General features: G+C 47.5%; 1 protein-coding gene across 4 annotated transcripts in view; it reads right to left on the reverse strand.

Moving 5' to 3' along the window:
- The window catches only part of armh3 (armadillo like helical domain containing 3), a 60,498-nt gene that overhangs the window by 29,929 nt on the left and 6,495 nt on the right, over nt 1–24,074 (reverse strand). For all 4 annotated transcript variants that reach the window (XM_064320920.1, XM_064320918.1, XM_064320919.1 and 1 more), the window contains 17 exons: nt 23,606–23,752; nt 21,659–21,766; nt 19,585–19,677; nt 18,870–18,944; nt 18,447–18,533; nt 18,040–18,096; nt 17,664–17,707; nt 16,513–16,573; nt 15,136–15,182; nt 13,871–13,946; nt 13,250–13,343; nt 10,937–11,038; nt 8,373–8,431; nt 7,856–7,921; nt 4,282–4,351; nt 3,239–3,299; nt 1,592–1,680 (listed from right to left, as the gene is read on the reverse strand). In XM_064320920.1, coding sequence (XP_064176990.1) covers nt 1,592–1,680; nt 3,239–3,299; nt 4,282–4,351; nt 7,856–7,921; nt 8,373–8,431; nt 10,937–11,038; nt 13,250–13,343; nt 13,871–13,946; nt 15,136–15,182; nt 16,513–16,573; nt 17,664–17,707; nt 18,040–18,096; nt 18,447–18,533; nt 18,870–18,944; nt 19,585–19,677; nt 21,659–21,766; nt 23,606–23,752 — 1,336 coding nt within the window. The remainder of the gene's footprint in view (nt 1–1,591; nt 1,681–3,238; nt 3,300–4,281; nt 4,352–7,855; nt 7,922–8,372; nt 8,432–10,936; nt 11,039–13,249; nt 13,344–13,870; nt 13,947–15,135; nt 15,183–16,512; nt 16,574–17,663; nt 17,708–18,039; nt 18,097–18,446; nt 18,534–18,869; nt 18,945–19,584; nt 19,678–21,658; nt 21,767–23,605; nt 23,753–24,074) is intronic.

The raw sequence follows: 24,074 nt of genomic DNA on the forward strand, positions 1-24,074 counted from the left end.
CTTTGTGTCTTTAGTGTGGTAGAAACATGATCGTTAAAAAAATTAATTATTCATGATGCATCTCGCTGAGTTCCGCCCAGCTTAATTTCACCTGCATTGAAAAAAACAAAAACAAACAAAAAACAAAAGACAGGGCTGTGGCACGTGCCACTTCTCTGAACCGCAGATGAGCTCCACAGATAATGGAGGACGGAACATGGCTTCCAGGCATGGCATTGCCTGAAAGCTTTAAGACATATCAGCCAAACCAAAAAAAAAAAAAACAGCTCCCGAAATACACAAGTATAATAATCTAACAAAAAAGGAAATAATAAGATTAACCAGGACAATTACAACTGATTTTCTGTGAGTAGAATCAACCGAATCCCAGCGAAGAACGTCACCATGTATAAACATCTCTAACATGCAGGAAGTCAACGCGCTGCCAAAATGTCCCACCTGTTACCTCTTCCATGAAATCAAAACCAAATGGGCGACTACATGATTTAACACATTGGATCGTTAATCTTCTTTTCCAGGACTCCGCTCATTTCTCCGTTTTCAAAAAAACCGCGGAACGTCTTTTTTGCTAATTAATCGGCTGGCGTTTCCAGGAGGGAGGAGCATCGCGCGTTTGTTTACCCGTAATACTCTCTCACGTGGGGGGGGGGGGCACGTCGCTCCACCGGGGGCACAGCGGCCTCGCCGAGGCGGGGTGGGGTGGGGCGGGGCGGGGCGAACGGCTCAGAACCGCCGGGCGGCACCTTCATGGCTTCCAGGAGCGCGGATAATGGAGGAGCAGACGCTGTCAGCGTTTTTCACTTCTTTTTCTGGGACTTCATCTCTAAACATAATTAGCCGGGGCGAATTAATTCGTTACGAGGGAGAAGGAAAACAACGCGAAAATAATATTCGCCGCCGCTAACCGTAGAGCAGCAAACGAGTCATGTTTAAAACTCCATGTTTTAAACTCCAATCCGCATAAAAGCACCGCAGTTTGCCCGTGCAAAGAGCAGCTTCAGAGCAGAGACACCAGGGCCTCTGTGAATCCCTTCAGAATGAACCTCCTTCTCATCAAAGCGAAGGGATACATTTTTATTTCAGCAATTACTTTAATGAAAACATTGAGCTTTTAAATTACATTGATGAGGGGTGTTTTACATCACTGTAGCCTGTTGAATGCAATGATCCAGCACTTACGCTTATGGATCCGGCAATCAGGCTGCAACCAGTGCTCTCTTAATTGTTTGTCGTTGTGGAAGAAAGAGGAAAACTCAATTTCTGTGTGCAGCAGACGAGAAACAATATCTGTCTGTACACCTAAACAACATTTCCTTTGGTTGGTGGGAGGCTGCATTACATTTGGAGGGCCCTGCGTTGCAATAATGAAGCACGCAATTTAAAAAAAAATGATTTGTTGTTCCATTTGTTGTTGTAAAACACATATTAGCATATTAAGGTGGCAGGTGTGATAGTGTATTAAGGTGGCAGGAAAGGTAGTGTATTAAGGTGGCAGGTGAGATGGTCTATTAAGGTGGTAGGTGAAATAGTGTATTAAGGTGACAGATGTGGCCTGATGTCATAATGGTGGCAGGTTGCCATGGTGCCTTACCTGACCAGAGCTCCCTCCAGGTGTAATGCAGCCTGATTCTGCATTTCTTCTGGTAGCAGATGAGCTTGTGGATCACCTGCACACAGCGCCTGGAGATACACACACACAGGCATGAACGCAGGCATGCATACGGATGAACAGATATTCACATGGACACAAACACATACACACAGACAAAAACATACACTATATGACCAAAGGTATCTGGACACCCCTTGGGATGGGGCTGTTTTTAATGGTTTGGTTTAGGTCCCTTTGTTCCAGTGAAGGCAAAGATTCTCTGCTTCCAACTTTCAGCATGAAAATGCGCCCACAGGCACACAGCGAGGTCTATACAGAAATGGTTTTCTCATGAACAGTGTGGAAGAACTTGACTGGCCTGCACACAGCCCTGCGAGCCAAGCCTAATCACCCAATTAGTGCCCGACATCAGAAAAGCTCTTCTGGCTGAATGGAAGCAAATCCCTGCAGCAACGCTCCAACATCTTCTATCAGTGGAAGGTAGACCAACTCCACATTTATGACCATAATTTTGGATGAGATGTTGGATGTCAGGTGTCTACATACTTTTGGTCATGCAGTGTACATCCACTCTCAAAAACAAACATGAATACCGAGACAGACACATAAACAGATAAACCCCTCCATCAGGGAGACAGCCAGACAAGCACAAACCCAAAAACACAGACACACTCATATCGAGCCCAACAGCCAGCAGCCATGAAAGCACATCCAGAACCGAGCAAAGCTCTCGAGAAAAAAGCCAACAATATCCTCTCCCGCAGAAACAGGAAAAGACACTTAAGGAACCAAACTTTTACACGCTTTCAGAAAGTTTTTTTGGCCCGTAACGTCATTCCATGGCATTTACACGCATAAGACCATTTGTGCTCCTTGCTTTTTGGTTTTTCTGCCACAGCTGAATTATGGGAAATGACTTTATCTTGAATGGAGGACTGAGACTCATCGCATTCACAGAAACCAGTTCAGAGCAGAGATGTCAGTCCCGGAACAAAAACCGCTGACAGGGGAATGCAAAATACAAATGCAAATGGCTGCAGGGGTTCTCTCACAAATAAGACGCGATCGCAACTGTTTACTCCATTTTCGCAATGAGTCATAAAATCGATCTCGAAACCTACCGAGGACTAGAATAAGGGAAAAACAAAACATTTTCACCTGTACCACCTCACACTCTTTCGTCCTAACAAAAAATGTAAATAGTCACTTCACAGCATCGCAAAACAGCGGTAATTCAAATTCGAACACGCAACTGAAAAATGCCTGTGTGGAGGGCAGGCCCACATCACCCCAATCCTTAATCTGTCCTGCTTGAAAAATATGGCCTATTAATATTCAGCAGCCTTCCTTCGCACTCCATCTTGGAAATGTACTTGCTCATTTAGGCCGAGTAAACAAATTGAATACAAGGTAAATTTGAAGTTAATGAATGAATGACTTCGCACATATGTGATGGAGTAAATACCAGCCCTGTAATTAATCCTGAAAAACATTTATGGAGGAAGCAAAAGATAATTCTGCCCAAGCATGCAAACACAAGCTCAAACACAAGCATATGGACCGTCCGCCATGAACCGTGGGATCTGATTGGACGATGGGGCTCGGCGTGTGACCGAGCGCTCTTACGAGTAGAGGTCCATGGGGAACTCCTTCATCATGTGCGTGACGATGAACTCCACCATCAGATCTGACGGGAGATGAAGAGCGGATGAGAGTGGAGGGGGAAGAAGAAGAATGGAGGGAAAGGGAGGGGGGAGACAGAGAGAGGGTGAGAGGGAGAAAAAGGCAGAGAGAGAAAATCAGTCATATTGATCTATGACAGGTTGGCACAAACACTCCCTCCTCCGAGACACTGAAATATAAGTCAGGTACCAAATAACCCCGTCCTTATTATCGGATAAAAAGTGTTGAGAACACACGCAGACCGAGCCGCGAGTAATAATGCAGCATCGATTGAGCTCGATTGAGGGTCTTATCAGACAAATTGCTTACCCTTCATCCGTCTCCGCCAACCGTCTGGGCCATTTTCCAGGCAGAACACCTCTCCATTTATTTATTTTTTGTTTTTGAAATGTGACACTGGGCGACACCGAACCTCTCTCCCTGTTTGAAGTGGGCCCTGGGGCTACGGGATCGCGCTCTTATAGTTAGGCAACTGCCTTCAGCAAGCTCCTTCTCACCATCCCGCCAATATGACCTCATCTCTCCGAGCAGACCAATCGGCACGCGCTCTCCACGACAGGCTTCAGCCACTAACGGCTGAGCCTGGCTGGTTTCATTGAGTAACGGGTCACCTGTAGGCCTGCCGCAATGCGGCTCAGGGGACCTCAGCTACGCAACCCAAAGCAACTGTCCTTTAACTTGTTTCCCCAACATTCCCCCGGTCCACAGGCTCATTTAATATTATAAGAGAGAGGCGTCTAAACTATATCTAAATGACCTAACAGGTGATACACAACAGGTGAACGTATTCGAATCAGCTAGACTCACCGTCATACCTTTACATACGGAACAGAATGTTGAGGGTTTTATGAGTATAGATAAAAGCTTAAAGTTGCAAATGCAAGCCAGACTATAAGAAAGATCAGAATGGCTGTTTAAAAGGCCTCTCCAGCAGTAGCCAGGATGGCTCGCCAAGAACTGAGTGTGAAATCCAGGGCTGCGCTTACCTAGAACAGCGCACACCAGGGGCCTGGAGGGGATGTTCTTGTCCGCAGCCTTTTTCCGGTGCCTCATGGGCTGCAACACACAGAGCAAACACACACAGGCCTGTAAGAAGCACACTCTCTCACACAGAGCAAACACACACAGGCCTGTAAGAAGCCACACTCTCTCACACACACCTATGTGCACAGAAACACACACAGGCCTGTAAGAAGCACACACTCTCTCACACACACCTATGTGCACAGAAACACACACAGGCCTGTAAGAAGCACACACTCTCTCACACACACCTACGTGCACAGAAACACACACAGGCCTGTAAGAAGCACGCACTCTCTCACACACACCTACGTGCACAGAAACACACACAGGCCTGTAAGAAGCACACTCTCTCACACACACCTATGTGCACAGAAACACACACAGGCCTGTAAGAAGCACACACTCTCTCACACACACCTATGTGCACAGAAACACACACAGGCCTGTAAGAAGCACACACTCTCTCACACACACCTACGTGCACAGAAACACACACAGGCCTGTAAGAAGCACACTCTCTCACACACACCTACGTGCACAGAAACACACACAGGCCTGTAAGAAGCACACTCTCTCACACACCTATGTGCACAGAAACACACACAGGCCTATAAGAAGCACACACTCTCTCACACACACCTACGTGCACAGAAACACACACAGGCCTGTAAGAAGCACGCTCTCTCTCACACACACACCTGTGTGCACAGAAACACACACAGGCCTGTAAGAAGCACACACTCTCTCACACACACCTATGTGCACAGAAACACACACAGGCCTGTAAGAAGCACGCTCTCTCTCACACACACCTATGTACACAGAAACACACACAGGCCTGTAAGAAGCATGCTCTCTCTCACACACACCTATGTACACAGAAACACACACAGGCCTGTAAGAAGCATGCTCTCTCTCACACACACCTATGTACACAGAAACACACACAGGCCTGTAAGAAGCACACTCTCTCACACACACCTATGTACACAGAAACACACACAGGCCTGTAAGAAGCACGCACTCTCACACACACCTACGTGCACAGAAACACACACAGGCCTGTAAGAAGCACACACTCTCTCACACACACCTACGTGCACAGAAACACACACAGGCCTGTAAGAAGCACACTCTCTCACACACCTATGTGCACAGAAACACACACAGGCCTGTAAGAAGCACACACTCTCTCACACACACCTACGTGCACAGAAACACACACAGGCCTATAAGAAGCACACACTCTCTCACACACACCTACGTGCACACACAGGCCTCCATGCTATTCAGAGCAGAGGAAGTGGAAGTCCAGAGGTCAGAAAGAAAAAGTCCTGCCAAGTGTTTCCTAATTAGTTCTACCTCCTGGCTAAAGATTTGTGCTAATTAGCAAATCCAAGTGATTGGAACAAAAATGGATAGGACGTTTACTTTCCGAACTTGGATTTCCCATCTCTCGGATTGGAATGCCCAATCGCTAACTAAAGGCGCTATGCTACCCAGAGGAGTCACTGAGGTGCAATGAGTCAGGGACTGCCCCTGGTGAATTAATCCCTGCGTACCTGGGTAATGGAAGTTATGTGTCACACTGTGTGACTCCAATCCCTCCTTCCCTGGCTAATGCCAGTTATGAGTCACACTGTACACCTCCCAACCAGTCCGTACCGGCTTGGTCAGTTCATGCTGATTCATGGTTGTGTCATTGGGCCAAGGACTAATACTTTTGCTGGGCACGCTATCCGGGAGGCCCACACACCCCGAGCTAAAGGGAGAACACCCGATAAAGTGAGCCAGTGTACCACACACACCCACGCTGACCCCCCCGGACCAACGACGCCAGAAACCTGTGGCTTCGGCCCACTGAAAAAAACACGACGTCGATGAGCGCGCCATTCAAAAAATAATAAAAAATACGACATCTCTATTCTTCTACAATCCTTCTTTAATCTCTAATATCTGGAACATTCTTAAGCGCTTGTCTCTCTCGGCTAAAGAAGAGACAAAGATGGCCGCTCTCCTTGAAGGGGAAGGCTGAAGGATTTCTCGGGCTGCGGGGGGAAGCTGATCGATGCGCGCTAATAATCCCCTGGCACGTTCCAGCGGGCTAAAACAACACTGTGTTGTTTAAACAGACAGACCACGTTTCACTCCGTTCATCATTTTTATGGCCAGACACCCCGGGGGGGGAGGTGGGGGTTAGGGGGCTTCATTGATCGTGTGAGGGTGGACGGGCGTGGCAGGCAGAGGAGAGAGGTGGAGAGTTGCTCACTGCCTGGTGCCCTGGGGCACTCCATACACTATCCTATATTACCCAGAACCACCTGGGTATCACTCTAAATCAGCTGGTGTGGATTCAATTATCAACCAAAATCAAATGGTCTGGTTTCCACGTCACCTTTAATCACTGGGCTGTGCTTGGCTATCACTCAGTTCAGTTTCACTCTAATATCACTCTAAATTACCTGCTTTTATTTCCATATCATCCTAACTCACCGAAAAAACGATCACAGTTCTGTTTCCTATCACATGGCTCTTTTTCTAAGTCGTCCAAGATCTCTTTCCCTATCACCTTAAATCATGTTGTTCTGGAGGAGGGCTGGGGCCTATTAACCACTGACAATTAAAGCCAATGGCTTGTTTAAGAAGAGCAGGCAGGTACATTAAGAAGGTATTCAGGGGCAGTGATTACAATGCTCTCTGAACGGTGTGCTGCTAGCCATTTAGCACAAAGCACACGTCAACAACACTTCGGTTGTTGTGAAATAGAAATGTGTAGGAATATAGCAAATCTTATGATTAAAACAACAATGCTACTTTAAGCTTGCCAATGGAAGTTTCATTTTGTTGCCCTCTCTTTGGCAAGAGGGTTTTAAAAATGCCTGAATATTGCCAAGATGTCAATCCCCTCAAAAAAACAGTCAATGTCAAACAGCTATGCGCCTCCAGAAAACCCACTTGCTAGTGATATGAGAGTGATGTGTCGCAAAACCGAGTCATTAAAAAACGTAGCTATCATATGCTGTCAGTGAATCGATTGATTTGAATCGTGTTGTGTTGTGGAGAGCAATAACGTTCAGTTTGCTCAAAGGAGAGAGCTTGTCGTAGGTCCACCCATAACAAGATTCATGACGCTTCACCCTGCTATAGCCATAATTAACCCCTGGATTCAACTAAAATGGAAAGTGCTATTGAGTTAAGATCACACTCCAGATCAATCCACGCCATGCTAGAACAAAGGATTTTTTGCTTTAAGATGGCTCAGCTGAATCCGGTGATTGATTCGAGCGAGTGATTTGCGCGATTGATTTGCGCGGACCGGCTCATCCTCGCCGCGCTACAGAACCGGATTAATCCGGCAGGGCTTTTTTTTTAATTATCGAATTTTGTTCTCCCTCAAGGCGACTCGCCGATTTGACCGAATCCTGCAATTAATTTGATAATGTAAAAGGCCCGCGGCCGGAGGCCCGCATTCCAGGAGCTCCGCCGGAAACAGAGCAGCCGCCGGCTCGGCTCGGCCCGGCCGCTCGGACTGACCATTCTGTGGAGGTTCACTCGGAAATTCATGTTGTCGTCATGGAGGAAGGCGTTTGCGTACTGATCCTGCAAACACAGAGAAGGGGGAAGGGGTGGTGAACGTGAATATTAATAATGTCATCTTCAAATGCAGACCGAAGACCAACCTCATGTTGACTTCACTTCCCTACACCCCATGCACTCCTACTTTATGCAGTTAATTCAAGTTACTGTGGACGTTTTTATGGTTTTTGTGCTTCGCCATGGACGTTAGCCGTATGTGTTCAGGATTTGTATTATGGTTCGAGGTTAGCCCGCTGAACTTTCATTTTCCTGCTTTAATGATGTACTCTCGCATGGTTGTATACGCCAGCTGCTCTGGGAAGGCTGTTGGCCAGCCTTGGCACAATTGCTAATATAACTCAGGTCGGTACACTTATGCTCTCTTGCATTGTAATTTGCTCCAGAAAATAGCGTCAGCAAAATGCACGCGATGTAAATGTGCGGTAAGGGACGCGTGCGGTGGGGGAGCACGTACCTCCGCGATGCAGGTGAGGATGATGAGGCACAGTCTGGCGCTGTTGAGCCTGTGTTCATCTGCAACGGGAGAGTAGGAGAGAGAGATCGGGCGTGTGAGAGCGAGGAGAGAGGGGTCGACTAGTCTAGATTCTAGATCAAACAGGACTGACTCCAACATTCCAGACTGTAAGTCAGCAAGGACTAAGACTCTAGAATCTAGAACAGACTCAGCTCAATTGCACAGTACTGCGAGCAGGGAAAAGTCCCAATGCCCCAGCACCAAAACCCAACACAATGTCACCAGACATGACATAGCTCAGGAGGTAAGACCGATTGTCTGGCAGTCGGAGGGTTGCCGGTTCAAACCACGCCCTGGGCGTGTCGAGGTGTCCTTGAGCAAGACACCTAATCCCTACCTGCTCTGGCGAATGAGAGGCATCAATTGTAAAGCGCTTTGGATAAAAGCGCTATATAAATGCAGTCCATTTACCATGATGTCACTACCTCACCGGCATTAATCAAACCAGGGCTTTCCACAAATGTAGATGCAAAATGGTAGTTCCACTCTTTAAAAGTACCAGTCGTTTAAATACCCCTTTTGTATAGCTATGCACATTCCTTAAGTTCAGATGTCAGCTATTTCTGTCAGACATATTTGTTGGATATTTGGAAAACGACACTGGGCGCGTTCTAAATGATTCAATTGCAGCTTTATAGCACTTCAGCAATTCTGTGGACAACACAGTCTGGAACCGTGACTCTTGGAAGCAGAACAAACAGCCCCCTGAACCACTGAAAACAGCTGACACTCAGCAGAAGGTGAAACATGCCATCTGACCAGAAGCGCATTTGTAGTACTGCGATGTCAGATGGATTATGTGTGCGTGTGTTTGTTTGTTTTGAAGGTGTGAACGCTCAGTGCACTGGCGTAGACGTGTGTGAGAATGTGTGTGTGTGTGGGTGTGTGTGTGTGTGTGTGAGTCAATGCACGTGAGACCGCTGGGTGCGTTGGTGTAGGCCCTGGCGCTCGGTAAGGTCTGCTCCCTGCTACCTGATACCCACACAACGCACACAGGTAACTGGTATCATTTGTACCAGCCCACACTGTCCATTACTTACTTCCATTCTCAGGAGGAAAGCATCAAAGGCTTTCATTAGCAAAGGCATCTGCAGATGTTTACCTATCTACCTCCAGTCTCCAGTGTCTATGCATGTCCTCAAAAAGTACTGAAGCTCTTACATAATTTACATACGTGTGTGTGTGCGTGCGTGTGTGTGTATGTGTTTGCTTGTCAGTATAGGAGGTGTGAATGCTCTGTGTACTGGTGTAGGTGTGTGACTGTGTGTGCGCGCAGCATGTGTGACTGAGTGTGCGTGTTTTTTCAATATGTGAGGTGGGAATGCTCTGTGTAGTAATGTAGATGTGTGTCAGTGAGTGTGTGCGCAGCGTGTGCGTGTGTGTGTGTGACTGAGTGAGTGAAGTGTGTGTGCGTTTGTCAGTATGCACGGTGGGAATGCTGTGTACTAATGTAGATGTGTGTCAGTGAGTGTGTGCGCAGCGTCTGTGTGTGTGCGTGTGTGTGTGTGAGAGAGTCTGAGTGCATGTGCGTTTGTCAGTATGCGTGGTGGGAATGCTGTGTACTAATGTAGATGCGTGCCTGTGAGTGTGTGCGCAGCGTCTGTGTGTGTGCATGTGTGTGTGTGTGTGTGTGCGTGTGTGTGTGTGTGTGTGTGCATGTGTGAGAGAGAGTCTGACTGAGTGCATGTGCGTTTGTCAGTATGCGAGGTGGGAATGCTGTGTACTAATGTAGATGTGTGTCAGTGAGTGTGTGCGCAGCGTCTGTGTGTGTGCGTGTGTGTGTGTGTGTGTGTGTGTGTGTGTGTGAGAGAGAGAGTCTGACTGAGTGCATGTGCGTTTGTCAGTATGCACGGTGGGAATGCTGTGTACTAATGTAGATGCGTGCCTGTGAGTGTGTGCGCAGCGTCTGTGTGTGTGTGTGTGAGAGAGAGAGTCTGACTGAGTGCATGTGCGTTTGTCAGTATGCACGGTGGGAATGCTGTGTACTAATGTAGATGCGTGCCTGTGTGTGTGCGAGCGCGTGTGAGTCAGCGCAGGTGTGAGCGCTCGGTGCGTCGGCGTGAGCGTTGGCGCTCGCTGAGGTCTGCGTTCGGCGGGTCCGCCCGTGTGCCAGAACAGAGCCCGGCTACCTGAGTGCTTTGTGTAGGCTTCTTTTGTAACCACGGCCCACACTGTCCGTTAATTACTTTCCTTCTCAGGAGAAAACCATCAAAGGCTGCCATTAAGCAAAGATGCCGGCAGATGTTCACCCTACCTCCCAGTCTCCAGTGTCTATGTGTGCCCTAAAAAGTACACAAGCCTTCGCAAAACGACATCCAGGGCTTTCAGTACCACAAAACTCATAAATGCACGATTAGTAAGTACTTCATGATTCCGTTTGTAAGATTCTAAATATTGCAAATCCCATGGTCTTGAAAGAAACACTTTTGGTAATTTAAGGAAACCCAGAGATGTTATGTGGCGAGATCTGGATCTGCAGAATAGAGGAGGGCGTTGGCACTTGCCTTTGGTGTCCTGCATGACAATGGAGGAGTACTTGAGGAAGGTGATGAGCAGGTTGCTGGTCTGGAGGTTGGGGTCCAGGGGAAGCTCGGTAGAGTTCATCACTGCAACACAGGTAAGAGAGAACGTTAAAGGCAGAGCTTGCATATGCCTTTCTGATTTTGACCAATCACTGCATTTCATTACAGCAAGATGTTTTTGTACGATATTCCATGACTGGGATACAGCTGATTGGACAGGGTGAGCCCATCACATTAGGATAAATTTGGGTGAGGCACGGAGAAGTGCGCTTAGTTCTTTTCACTTCACGGGCAGCTTCGCTTAGGCACACCGATCGTCCACAGGGGTCGCTCTCGCACGGTGAGACGAGAGGCAGACGCTGTTGTCATAAACCCCACCCACCCAGGGAGATGCGACGGCCAATTACGCTCCACCCTGCCGGGCTGACACCTACAGCAGCCAGTGACACAGTCAGGATTCCATACGAGACCACGGAGTGTGTCATCACACCACAACTCCGCGTCTCAACAGGACAGCCGCCCACCCCCACCCCCACCCCACCAACCGCATGAACAAATCTTATATTGTCCCCTGGTGAAAGAATAAGCTTCCAAAACAGCGAGAACGGCATCTAATACAGACTAAGACACTCCTGTGAAGACTCCATTAACTCATACCCAACATTCCTCGACGCTTATATAAACCTGTAAAAACCACGGCTCAGCGCTTAGCGTAACACTTCGCGCTAACAGGATACGCGACCGTGATTGACAGGGCCAGTCGATTACGCTCGCAGTGCGGCTGATAATTCCAGCTGTTTTTCGAGCTTGCCCAAAATGGTCGCTGCAGTCAGCCACTGCTCTTGCAACCCCCGTTGCGTGCACTCACGTACCTTGCGCTGGACCAGACCGCTTGAAGGAACGCAATGTAACGTTCTGTATGGATCAGTAACGGACTGCACATAGCAGCTCCACTCATAATGTGGTTCATAAAGGCCCACTGGTCATCAGCACTATGGAGTTCTGGTGTCAGGATGAAGGTGAAGTTCAGTGAGAGGCGGGGAAATTTTACCCGCCTTTTAGAGGAAACCAGACCAAAATCAAGCGGAATTAATCCATCAGGTTGACAGCCCAGAAAGAGGTTGTATTTTGAAAAAAGTGATTAAATATTTGATGCTGTACAGGCATATGTTTTTTCTTTCCCGCACAGCTGAATAACGTTAAGTTCATGTGTGCTCACCTCACAGTCGCTTGTAGCCAGTGGAGACCGTTTCTAACAGCTGAAATCACATTGGGCTGCCGTTATCCCCATTCGGAAAGCAGGTGTAATCCCACACAAAAGCAGAATTGTCGAAACTGTCACATGAGCGATCGTAAAAACGTGATGGGCCTATCCCCCCCCCCTCCCAGGGGAAAAAGAGCCGTCAACCAACAGCCATCCCCATCTCTAGCTTTGAGGGATTCATTTTATGGGCCTCCACTTGCCTGATTAATTTTTTATCAGAACACGAGGCTTTTCAAAAATTGATGTACAAAAAAAAAAAAAATCCGAGCTCAAACTTCAGAAAAGTTTTCGGTCGCTTTCATTTTTTGGGGACTGGTGGGCGGGACGGGCGCCGGCTCGGGAACACGAGCGCCGGTTTTTTTCGGCGTCGGCGTCGGCTGACGATAATCCCCCCGCGCCGAAACTCGGAGGGAGCCTCAGAAGCGGCGGTTTGAAGAGGTGCGACCACGCCTCCCGTCAAATTAAGCGGCGGGTCACGGGGGAACGGGACTGATTGGACGAGAGCGGATGAGGAAGTGAGACGAAGACAAAAAGCGGCCCCGCTCGCAGACGCGCCTCGCTCGTCACTCCCAGCCGAACCCCGTCTGACACAGCGTGAACAAGTCCTCACATACCCCAGCTGGAAACAATGTACCCACACACACACACACACACACACACACACACTTACACACTCACTTCTAAGCAAACATTAGCATAAACATGAGCACAAAGACGTCCCCTCAAGGAGAACAAAGTATGTGTACACTGAAAAACAAATTTTGACTGTGATACATGCTGATTTCAGATTGCTCCAGCTGTGCTGGAAATCAAATAGAATGAATAAACAGCTAAAGTTTTCAAAAAAAAAATAAGCATTCAATCAAACGCTAAATAGCTTTAACACATTTACAAAACCGATCAAAAATGTGTTACATGAGGAAGACAGCACTTGGAAATTATCACTTGGAAAGCAATCCAATCAAGACTGGACACGGTGCCTGCCAGAGGTCGCTGAGAATGATGTCAGAAATGTGGGAGGGGCTACTTACTGTCAAGGGAGGGTGGGGTCGTGCCCAGAGGTGTTGTGGGCGTGGTGGGGACAGGTGTCACGGGCGAGGATGGAATGTTGATCTCGGGATGACTCTGTGGGGAAAGGGGATCCCGCATTAAACAGGTAAAATGGGTCAAGCAGGTTAATGTGCTTGAGCCAAAGGCATACTCCAGCAGAAACAAGGAGGTTTCAAAAGCCGCAATAAGGAGGTTTTTGAGGGCCAAAAAATAACTTTCCAGATAACTTTCCTACTCTGGCAGAAAACAAACAACGATTCATTATCTTAATTTGGCACAAAAACAAGTCGTTCGTTCCTCATTCCTTCGCATCCCGTCTCCCTGCCATCTCAGAGCAGCAGCTGCTGCTGTCGTTCCTGCTTTCTTGTCTTTAATCACCCGTCAGCACACCTACAGCATTCACCACGCACAATTCCGTTCTTTTTTTATTTTTAATTCCACCCCACCCCACACTGAATCAAAAACCGACAGAAATATAAAGTTACTCCACAAGCAAATATCTCAGCAGTTAAGTAGGACAAGTGCAAATAATAATATATTGACTGGGGAAAGGAAAAGACGTGAAACGGTTATGCACATTTCTTTTCCCCCCTGACGCTCACCTGCGCGAGCACGGTGATGAAGTTCCGGTTCAGGTGCACGGCTTCGTACAGGGCCAGGAGGATGGCCTCGTTGGTCCTGCGGGACAGCCAGGAGACCCACGTTACCGCCGACGCCACAGACAGCCGCGGCCTGACCTGGAGCAGAGCAACTCAGGCACCCGGCCTGCACTAGTTCAACTGCGCAGTAAAACTGCCTGCCAAAGTCTACGCTCTCAAGAGTACAGAGAACAAAATATGAGCAATTTCAAACAGAGCACTAACGGTCCACAAAACAGTAAAGGCGCAGACCATGACTGCAGACTCCATTACTAGAATGATGGCCCGGTGACTTGTTTTATACAAATCATTTCTCGATTAATGTTTCCTAAAAAGTAATAATTTGGCAAAAACGAGCACTCACAAGCAATATTGTAAGGTAATGTAATGCAACATTGATGGTGTTTTTACAATGAAAATATCAAAAGTTGGACGTAGAGAAAAAAATATAGGCATTGGTCTACCGCATCATAGACAGGTCCCAAGCTTGATAGAAGTGTGAGAAGTTTGAAAAGCTATTAAAGTTTGTGGAGCACAAAAACCACCCTCCCTAAGTGATTTGGGATGCTAATCTGTAAATGCTACTCCTCAGAAGTCAAAGCCAATCCGACGATAACCAGGAACTGGTGGCGATAAGCCCCGCCCAGGTCTTGAGTCAGAGATGTAAAATGAACTGGGGGCCCAACAAAAGTGAGCAGAGATAAAAGCTCTCCTTTGATCTTGGACTTGTTGGACAATGTAAGATTTATCTGACTGCTTATTCCACGCTAACTTCAGGTGTCACTGGGATGAAAGATCGGGCAAAGCACAGGACAACAGTACAAGGGGGACTCGACTCGTTGGCACAAGATTAACTGTAGTACACAGCATGGAGACACGCTCAGGGTTTAGAGAGGCTTCCAGGGGAAAATTAAACGACGACTCTATTATGACATCACGGGACATGTGACCGTCACCTCCAATGCCAAAGCGGAGCTGTAGAAAACCAGTCACGTAAAAATGCAGTCACCACAGTCTTCCGTTAAATCTGTATTTTACCAACAGAACCTTCCCTTATAAGAAAAAATAAAAATTTAACCACTACGTGTATATAAATATGCCTTGCTCAGAACGCGCCCATAAATGCATCTTCCTTCGCACATGTGTTGCTGCCTGCGCCTCCTGTTTCATAGCAAATAAATAAGCACTACTCAAGAGAGGCAGTGCCACGGAATGGTCTGGTCACTTACTGTACCGATAGCTTCTCTTCTGCATCAGCGATGAACATACTGCCCACCTGTGGATTGCAGATGCATTACAACTCAGTGTGGGTTAAAAATAAGAGGGCAGATAATCGTTTCCTCTGCCAAGGGGAATCTAATTCATCAAACAGAACAGAATTGAATCTGGCTGAGTCAAATTAATTACGTGATGCTGAAACTAATTTTAAATTCAAATTAACTCAATTAAACGGCTCACAAGCCAATGGATGCTGCGTTGTTATTCCGTGCTCAAAACAGCACACGGAATGCAAAACAGATACGGAACCACGATGCCCCCTTCCCAAAAAAGAACCATGATGCTGTTAGGTCGGAAACATAATCTCATTGCTTCCGCTACATTAGCAGCGTTAATAAAAAGAGCGTTTAGCCTTGCCTGAAATAAAGCAGAACCATCACAATATGAAATTACCTTGCAATATAAAGCACCCTATAAAGGGGGTGCTAATTTGGTAACATAAAAGGAATCTGGTAACATATACGAGATTAAGCCGCAATTGGCTGACCCACGCCCGCGTGGAAGGTCACACAGACACAAAGCGTGAAATCGCTTACACTGAAACGTTGGGAAGCCAGAGCCGCAATGGGGAGCTCGGGCTTATGACACGGGAGACCGCCTATTCAAACAAACTCACTCTAATGAAACTGTAAGGTGTCAGGCGGAAAAGGAGTAGAACCGGTTGCTGGGGAAACTCTCGAAATTCTCGGCGAGGAAATTCTCTGCGCGGTTCACGCAAGGGTCGGACTGCACATTCCTGTCACTTCTTTCCTCGGGATTGTGTGCCTTTTTTTTTTTTTTTTTTTTTAGAGATGTCAGCTCAAGCGGACAGGATGCAGGGCACATAATAAGGTGTTCTACTACACTGGCGCTATACAACAAAAGATGAGGAGGCACTGCTGGCATAATTATTCAGCAAAAAAAACAACAGCTGGAGACAGGAGATTGGCCGTGAGGCTCTGAAATGAACGTTCTGGAACGGCCTGCCTTCGGGGCGGGGGCTGATAATGCATTTCTGAGAGCACCTGTGTACCAAGCCCCAGCCCCACCCCACCATCAGACCAAACTAATCGCACCCAGAACCAAACTCCTACGAAAGGATGGCGACACTGTGAGAAGGGTCACAGCAAGGCCATTGAATTTTTTTGTACACAGACTCAAAGTATGGAAAGGTCAAAGAGATAGAGATAATGATGCACTTTAACTTAGTTGTACATTTTAAAAAGTAAGTTAAAGAAGGCAACCCTTTTAGTTTAATTTTCCTACAGAGTAAAGAGCTTTGAGCCTATTTTCAGTATTTCTGAAAGCTCTTTCTTGCTGACAGACTGGGCATGCTCAGAAGCTCTTACCATGTTGGTGAAAGCAGAGAAAAACCCTCCTTGGTTCTCCTCTTCCTTGTCTTTGTACTGCCTGAAGAGACCAAACCAGAGATTATACTTCAGTGCAGTGAAGGTCATCTTTCACAGAGAAACTGAACCATCTTGTAGAGACACATTCACAAAGTGACCATCTTTCATCAACATATTTTTTAAACTGTGTCTATAGGGGAAGAGAATTTTGAAGAGGCCACAATAAACATACATTCATCGAGCGAAATTAATTTGATACAGTAAATTAGGCAGATTATAGAGTAAGCATGACTGCGCACAGGGCAGGGAATAGCAGAAACGGGTCCAGTGGCTAACAGGGACTCAAAGCTGCGTAGCGGTAAGACCGCCCTTTCACATGACTACAGCCAAATTTCTCCTTAGCACACCCCGCTGAATGTGACGGAATGCCCAGCAAACTGCCCGACGTCCCCAACTCCGCTCCCTCCTCTTTCTATCACAGGGGGTGCGCCAAATATTCCGCATTCCGTCAGGGTACCCCCAAGAGGGCCATATTCACCCATCACCACCCAACACGGAACCCAATATAACGCCCCATAAACCCACACTCATATCTAATTACCCGACTTATTTCAAAAACATTTACTCTTCAAATCCTCCACGAGCGCGAAGGAAAAGCGAGGCTTTGATTCTGTTCTGACATTTTTGGCAGTTTGGGGGGGGGGGGGGGGGAGGAGTTTCTCGCTCTCTCTCGTTCTCTTGCCACTCCCCCCGCTAAAAAAAAAAACCCCAGGCACGACAGTTGCATCACGAGCAGATTACACTTTAAATGGCATCTTCTGAGCAAACGTGGCTTTCCGAATACCAGCACCCCCCCACCGCAAATATCATGTGGTTGGGGGGGGGAGGGAGGGGGTTATACCAACGGGCTTACAGCAAGCAGCTGTCACCCGTCAAGCTAATATCCCGCGTGCGACCGACAGCTCCTTTGAATCGGGGATGGAAAACCCATTTCCTTCATGTGGCCTTCAAAGGAAAGAAGGGAGCCGCGGAAAAGGCCCGGGCGTCTCGAAACCCCCGGGGAAGATTAATAGCGCATCTGGATTTAATGGGAATATTTCAGAAATAATAACCTTTTTTTTAATAAATAATCCTTTTCGCAGAAATCCTACCTGTTATACTCCGTCAGGGCCTGGGAGATCACCATCCCCATTCCCTGCAAGGAAGCAAATCCGTGTCATTAGCACAGGTTTAAAATGCCCCTCCGCCACTTGGAACTGCCAAACCCCAGCTCCCCGCTTGTCAATTAAACGCGAGCCCTTCATTAGCCTGAAATAAAATGGGTAGATGCGGCCAAATCGTAAATAACTAAGGTCTTCCTCGGGTGGGAAGAAAACCACGAGGGCAATAAATCAATTAAGTCCATTCTGCTCCATCAGGTGGTGGAGAAAATGATGACATGCAAAACCTATCAAATCGCAAATGGGGGCAGTTTCATAGATGCTTTAAAGAAAGAAAAAAAAAAAAAGAAGAAAAAAATAAACTTACATCCAGGGTGGTCTCATCATCCACTATGGACAGCTTCACGATGTAGGGATTCACAGACTTGAAGAAGAAAACAAAATATGTGAAGATGAAGTCGAATGCTCACGAAAGCGTCAAGCGCAACACGATGAGCAGGATCTCGTAAGAAGACAGGACAAAAGCATCTAATACATACTGCCTTTTCTGAGCAGACTCCCTTACGGTGACTCTAGCTGGCAACGTTCACTGCTTCAACAGAGACTACGCCACAGCTGCGGTTCACTTCAAAACTTGAGCAACACACGGGTGTGTCTCATCTCCCCATCGTTCACAGAGAGAAGCACAGCTAACTCCCATAGAGCTAAACCTGCTCCCTACTCAAACAAACGGGGCGGGGAGGCCCAGGGGCCCCGCGAAGGGCCCTCGCTGACCTCGTACTTCCTGTAGTTGACGAGGAGCGCCAGGAGGACCACGGTGTCGTACCCATGTTGCACCCTGCTGGGGGTCAGGGACAGAATCTGCAGGAAGGGACAAGATGCCATCGGCCACCAACACCCGGCGATCAGTCACGTCTAAACAAATACAATCTAATCCGCAAGGTAAAGGCCACGTTGATCACCAACACGCAACAGCTCGCACGCAGACAGCAATTAGTCATCGTTTAACTATCCGTATGATTAAGGAGCGGTAGGTCATTAACAGCCAACACCAACAGTCAACAGTCATTATATATCACACTGTATATACAGTATATCATAATGCGCACTGCAATCATTGTGTTCGCCCTTGATGACGTCTGAAGCGAAAGCCAATCAGAATGACACAGCAACAGTCCCGTGCGTAAAAAAACGTACCTGTAAAATAGCCTCGAAGATGCTGTTGATCATGACGTACTCCAGGATGGTGTTCTGGCTGATGTTATCGGTAACCTGGAACACGGTAACATCGACAGGTGAGGCAGAAGCATAATCGACCAGACAGGAAGTGATGTGCGAGCCTGGATTTGCTAAACGGTCTAACAAACATTTCACAGACCGGAAGGAGCCATAAGGAGATTTGTTTTCCATTACATTATTCCTGCTGAAGTCTGAACTTCGGGGATTGGATGACCTTTCTGAAGGGTTTCTGGAGCGTGTTCTTCAAAAATGGATTCTGGTGACAGTCACAGTCAACGTTTCGAAGGTAGACCATTTGTTAACGGCATGACCCCAGGCAGGTCTGCATGCGATAGCCTGCGAGGCTAACATTAGCTAGCGGACTGGCAAGCAGCCTCAGCAGCACAACAACCTTGTGCACGCATTTTCAAGCCGAGCTGTTACCTTCGTGGAGTTCGCCGTTCAGCCTGCCACAAATTTATACACTCCTTCCAATAAAAACAGTGAAAGTCCCAGTAAATTCACTCTATGATGGTCCTTCGGTATAGCTGCACTTACTGAATATGAAGTCATTACTTTCCAGCTGATAACTATGCATTGATCTTCTGAGCAGAGCCATAAAAAGACTTTATGGTTTGCGCTGTTGCTTCTCTTCCACCAACAGTACCAGTAAAATTGTTTTGCGAGCGCTTACTGTAACCAAGCAGAGCAGCAGTTTCAGGCAGAGGATCTTCAGACTTTCTGATCCCTCTCCACAGAGCAGCCCATCCAGACTCTCCATTAGGTCCTGCAGAGGAGATACAGACACTTCATTTCAGACTGGTCTGAAATTAGATGCACGCACACACACACACATACATACACACACACACAGACACACAAACACAAAGACACACATGCATGCACGCACGCACGCACACACGCATATGCACCTGCATGCACACACACACATGCACGCACGCACGCACACAAATGAGGACCCACACATACACACACACACAGATGCACACAGACACACACACACGCGCACACACACTCACGCACGCACACACACACACACACACGCGCACACGCACACACGCACGCACACACGTGCACACACACGCACGCACAAATGATGACCCACCCTCTCCAGATCAGCCATTGCTTACGTCTTTAATCCAGACGTTGAGCTGCAGTAAATTACTTCTAGCAAAGGTCTGTCCAAAGCTGTCAAAGTGACACAACTCTGCTGTAACCCTGACTACGGCTCTGCATGCCCATGGCATTCCAGTGGGACCTGACAGAGCTTCCTGCGCACAGCGATTTACTCTGCTGCCGTGTGCGGGAGCGGGCATTCAGATAAGACGCCTGCAGGACCAAATAATTTTCTAAAAATGACAATAATCATAAAACCGTTGCCTTTTTGTCTGCCATGTTTTAGCAATAATAATAAAACACCAAATTGCTTCTCTGAGCGAGGCACCGGTATCTGGCGAAATCACTCTCCCTTCTCGAAGGCCTCAGCCAAGCAAATGACATTTACGACACGGCAATCCATCAAGCTAAACACAGAAAATGGTGCCGCTACTGTTTACTTCATTTTATTTACCCTTTATTTAACCAGAAAGACCCCATTGAGATCAAAATCTCTTTTACAAGGGGGACCTGACATAAAATTACAAAGTCAGTCAAACAATCAAATTGACAATAAGTACAGAGACGAGCCTGAGAGAGTTGCTTAAACAGGAATTAATAGGGATTAAAAAACAGGAGCACACTTTCAGTCTCTGTATCGCGAATCATGAATTTAAAATCAGCAATTGGAACAGCGTGTCTATTTTGTATTTTAAGGTATCTCTGTAGATTGTTCCGAGCGCACTGCGTCGTGCGGCTGAGTGACATCGTTCTGAGGTCACTGCGCCGTACTTGCCTGTACGCCGCCACCACCACAACATCAGATAGGGGCTCTGATACAGCGAGTGACGGTAGAAGCCGTGGAAATGAGCAGCAGGAATCTGGAGAGCAGTATTTTGAGCCCGGCAAACGGAAAGCACTGACGTCAAGACAAATCTGACACTAACCCAGAATAGAAGGAGAACACCTCAACGAAACATGAAAGCGAGCAGGATTTTTTTGGCCCAACTGAGCAGGCCAAATAAATGCAAATCTGAGTCGCGGGCGATTAGACTGCCCTTCAGAAATAAGCCTGGAACTGTGATGTCTTTTGAGGTGAATGGGACTAAAACTCTTGAAGGCCCTGCCCACTTGTCCCAGTTATCAGGTTATATGAACCCTATCAGTTATCAGGTTATATTAACCCTATCAGTTATCAGGTTATATTAACCCTATCAGTTATCAGGTTATATTAACCCTATCAGTTATCAGGTTATATTAACCCTATCAGTTATCAGGTTATATTAACCCTATCAGTTATCAGGTTATATGAACCCTATCAGTTATCAGGTTATATGAACCCTATCAGTTATCAGGTTATATGAACCCTATCAGTTATCAGGTTATATTAACCCTATCAGTTATCAGGTTATATGAACCCTATCAGTTATCAGGTTATATGAACCCTATCAGTTATCAGGTTATATTAACCCTATCAGTTATCAGGTTATATTAACCCTATCAGTTATCAGGTTATATTAACCCTATCAGTTATCAGGTTATATTAACCCCACTGCTTTGCACGTGTTCAGCCAGAGAGGAGAGTCAGAGCAACACTAGCTTCGGTTAGCTTCGGTTAGCCACTCCCCCCCACGCGTGTGGGAACGCCTCACCTTCATGCGAAGCTCGGCCTTGTCGAATCCCATCAGCATGTTGATGATGTCGAAGCCCGACGTGGACTTGTTCTTCTGGTGGACGCCCCGGAAGAGCGCGCAGAGCGTCTGTGGGGTAAATCCCGAAAAAACAGGCGGAGTCAACGACCGGAGAAACGAGGGCAAAAAAAATAAACCAATTACACGTCGTGAGCGCGCTGAAGTCAAGACCACTTGCAGGGCGAGGGGCGAATTAGCAGAGGAAAAATACGCAGCCGTAAATTATGCACATTAAAGCATTAAACCAGATCGCTGATACACTGGCGTGCGGGACAATTGCTTTGTTCATTTCCCCTCCCGCAGAGTAGAAGCATTTGAGGCAGTTAGCCATGAGCTTTGAGGCAGTTAGCCGTGAGCTTTGGGGCAGTTAGCCATAAGCTTTGGTGCAGTTAGCCGTGAGCTTTGGGGCAGTTAGCCATAAGCTTTGGTGCAGTTAGCCATAAGCTTTGAGGCAGTTAGCCATAAGCTTTGGGGCAGTTAGCCATGAGCTTTGGTGCAGTTAGCCATGAGCTTTTGTGCAGTTAGCCATGAGCTTTGGTGCAGTTAGCCATAAGCTTTGGTGCAGTTACCATGAGCTTTGAGGCAGTTAGCCATAAGCTTTGGTGCAGTTAGCCATAAGCTTTGGTGCAGTTAGCCATGAGCTTTGGTGCAGTTAGCCATGAGCTTTGGTGCAGTTAGCCATGAGCTTTGAGGCAGTTAGCCATGAGCTTTGGTGCAGTTAGCCATAAGCTTTGGCACAGTTAGCCATGAGCTTTGGTGCAGTTAGCCATGAGCTTTGGTGCAGTTAGCCATGAGCTTTGAGGCAGTTAGCCATGAGCTTTGGTGCAGTTAGCCATGAGCTTTGGTGCAGTTAGCCATGAGCTTTGGGGCAGTTAGCCATGAGCTTTGGTGCAGTTAGCCATGAGCTTTGAGGCAGTTAGCCATAAGCTTTGGTGCAGTTAGCCATGAGCTTTGGTGCAGTTAGCCATGAGCTTTGGTGCAGTTAGCCATAAGCTTTGGTGCAGTTAGCCATGAGCTTTGAGGCAATTAGCCATGCCCCGTAAACGCCGTGCGCATGGTTCAGAATACACTCTGGGATAACATACTGAACAAACTGAGTGGGCTACAGCGAAGCCCATTGGACAAGCTGCAGCAGAGCTTCAACATGACTGCAGCACATACGACACGGACAAAGTGCCCCATGTAATGTGTCCGGCTCTTGCATGCAGCTCTGACCAAATTGGGGCCCTGCATAGACCCATGCATTAAACGTGTGTGTACATGTGTATGTGAGAAAGAGATCAGCCCTGTCATGTGGTGGACAGTCCAGCAATGTAGACCCACATGCTAAGTGCCAGGCCCAGCTCACTGTCTGTTCCAACAGACCCTTACCTCAGGAAGGCTCTACAAATCGCTGACCAGCAGAACTGCCTGGTTTAAAAACTGTTTTTTTCCCTCCACAGCAGGCAGAGTTCTAAATTCCCTGGGTGCTCCCCCCTGCCCCCCCACCCCCAGTCTAATGCACTACTGGACTGATGCTGCCGCTGTTTCTCCTACTTGTTCCTGCATTAAATACGTTAGACTACTTCATAGTTCTCGGAGTATTCTAGTACTGTATGGGCGAGTTTGATCAGTCTGTCTGTGCATTGCATATCGGTATTCATATACATGTCATGTGTTTGTTTAATCACCTGTCTGGGTGGGTGATTTCACGGTCTGTCTTGTACTCAGAGCTGCAGAATGCTGTACTGAACGGAAATACCGCCACCCTTCGCTGCGTAGCGATGAAGGCATCCTTCATCCTGAAACCTGTCATTTATCGACAGCCAGAGCTTCCCTGGCTGCCTCCGGGAGCCGCGACTGGCGGGAGCAGGGGGGGTTGGAGAGAGAGCGAGGCGCAGTACTCTGCCGCCCTCTGCTGGCTCTCACCTGTAAGGCATTCACCACTTTGATCTGGTGCTCCTCACTCAGGGCCTGGATGCAGTGCTGGAACAGGCTGTTGATGTTGTCCTTGATCTTCATCACCTCGTCTCCGTCCAGAGACTCCAGCTTCCCCTCCAGGTACTCCAGGTTTACCTGGGAAGGGGGGGGGGGCGGAGGGGCGGAAGGGCAGGGGTAGTGGGGAGAAAATCACATGAGGCCAGGACCCGGACAGTGATGTAGCACAGTAGTTTAGATTTGGACTAGGTTTACTTTTCAAAGGTATGCCAGCTTGAATCCTAGCCGCGGCACTGCTTTTCTGTACCTGAGCAGAGTAATCAATGACATTTGCCTCAGTCAATATGCAGCAATAGAAACAAACATGGCTAATGCACTTCTACCAAGATAATAAAAATTCTTAATGCCAAGGCTTCCTCTCTAAGAGCACTTAGTGACTCGCAGTGACTCAGTTCACTTA

Source organism: Anguilla rostrata, chromosome 2 (assembly GCF_018555375.3).
Source record: "Anguilla rostrata isolate EN2019 chromosome 2, ASM1855537v3, whole genome shotgun sequence".
NCBI lineage: Eukaryota > Metazoa > Chordata > Actinopteri > Anguilliformes > Anguillidae > Anguilla > Anguilla rostrata.